The sequence below is a fragment of the Vombatus ursinus genome, unplaced genomic scaffold, assembly GCF_900497805.2.
Source record: "Vombatus ursinus unplaced genomic scaffold, bare-nosed wombat genome assembly UNPS02006874.1, whole genome shotgun sequence".
In the NCBI taxonomy this organism is placed as follows: domain Eukaryota; kingdom Metazoa; phylum Chordata; class Mammalia; order Diprotodontia; family Vombatidae; genus Vombatus; species Vombatus ursinus.
The window spans coordinates 8,491,599-8,492,992 of NW_020946652.1; the positions used below are offsets into that span (position 1 = coordinate 8,491,599).

The 1,394-nt window shown below is 73.0% G+C and overlaps 1 protein-coding gene across 4 annotated transcripts in view; it reads left to right on the forward strand.

Annotated features, from left to right (window-relative positions):
* The first annotated feature begins 302 nt into the window (after window positions 1-302).
* Window positions 303-1,394, forward strand: part of LOC114033344 (transmembrane protein 211-like) — a 27,149-nt gene continuing 26,057 nt past the window's right edge. For all 4 annotated transcript variants that reach the window (XR_003567969.1, XR_003567970.1, XM_027848830.1 and 1 more), the window contains exon 1: window positions 303-560. Coding sequence is in view for 2 of the 4 variants with exons in the window: in XM_027848830.1 (XP_027704631.1) it covers window positions 303-560 (258 nt within the window). In the remaining 2 variants the exon portion in view is untranslated. The remainder of the gene's footprint in view (window positions 561-1,394) is intronic.

Sequence of the window (1,394 nt, forward strand, 5' to 3'; positions counted from 1 at the left end):
CGAGCCCCTGTCCGGTCTGCGCTCTGGAGTCCCCCTCCCCTCGCGGAGGCGGGTCCGGGGGCGGCCCCAGCAGCCCCGCCCCGCCGGGCCCCCGCCCCTCCACCCGCGCGCGGGCGGCCACCGCAGCCGCCGCCAGCATCGCTGGTGCCGCAGCTCCCGTCGCCGCCGCCGCCCCGCAGCCGCCCGCCCGTCGGTTCGTCCGGACGCCTGTCGGTGCCAGGCCGGGCCTGGGCGGGGGCCCGGCGGGGGGCGGGAGGCCGGGCCGGGCCGCGGGGTGGAGGGCAGCGGGGCCCGAGCCCACCATGCCGCGCGGTGTGGGCGTGGGTGGCTTCTGGGCGCTGCTGTCGTGCGGCCTCGCCGCCCTGTGCGCCCTGAGCCTGCTGTCGCCAGCGTGGATCGTGCCGCACGCTCCCCGGGGCCCCACGACGGCCCCCCCGCCGGTCCCCCCGCCGCCTCTGGGCCTGCTGGGACCCTGCCTGGCCCCCGCCCCGCGGCCGTGCGCCCCCTTCGCCCTCGGGGGCCTGCGCAGCTTCGGCGACATCCCAGCCAGCGCCTGGCAGGTAGGTCACACCCCGTGTTCTGCCTCGTCCCAGCCGGGGTGGCCCGGGGGTCCTCCCCGGGGGTCCTCCCGCCCTGCCCTGACGGCCCCGGGAGCGGCCCTCCAGCGCCGGCCCACCGAGTCGTTTCGCCGCCGCCCTCACCTCCCAGCCGCCGGTCTGCGAGCACGCACACACTCACGCTCACACGGGCACACACGTGCGTGCACTCACGCTTGAGCTCACCCTCAGGCACACACGCGCATCACCCAGACCGTTCTGCTAGTCGGGTGCTGGAAAAAGCCTGGGCTTTCTGGCGGGCACAGGGTGACCCCCTGAGGGAAGAAGGAGTACCCACAGAGCCCAGGGAGAGCTGGGTGCCCATCCCGGCCCTGCTGCTGCCGCCTCCTCGGGCCAGCTTGGGCGGGACCTTTCTTCTCCCTGGCCTGCCTCAGTTTCCTCTCTGCAGCACGCAGGGGCAGCTCTGGTCCAGCCCTCCTTACATGTTTGCCTGGTTGAGGGGAGGAAGAGGTTCTTATCCAGGAGAGACCAGGGCAGGTCAGGGGTCATTGGGATTAGGGGAGCATGGGTTCCATGCCCAGCCCGGCCCCCTGCCCCTGGTGGAGACTTCTTGGGGACACACGGGGAGGGGTTCCTTTCTGGGCAGGGCTGAGCCCCAAGGGAGCCGACTGTGAGTGCCCTGGTGCTGGGCACTAGGTAGGGGCATCCTGGCTGAGTTTGCACTCTCTGGCTCTTCCTGCTGAGCTGTGAACTTATTGGCCACGGAGGGAAGGCCTGCCACCCCCCACCCCGCCCATATTGGACGCTTCTCTTAAGGGGAGGACTGTGTGAGGGGGG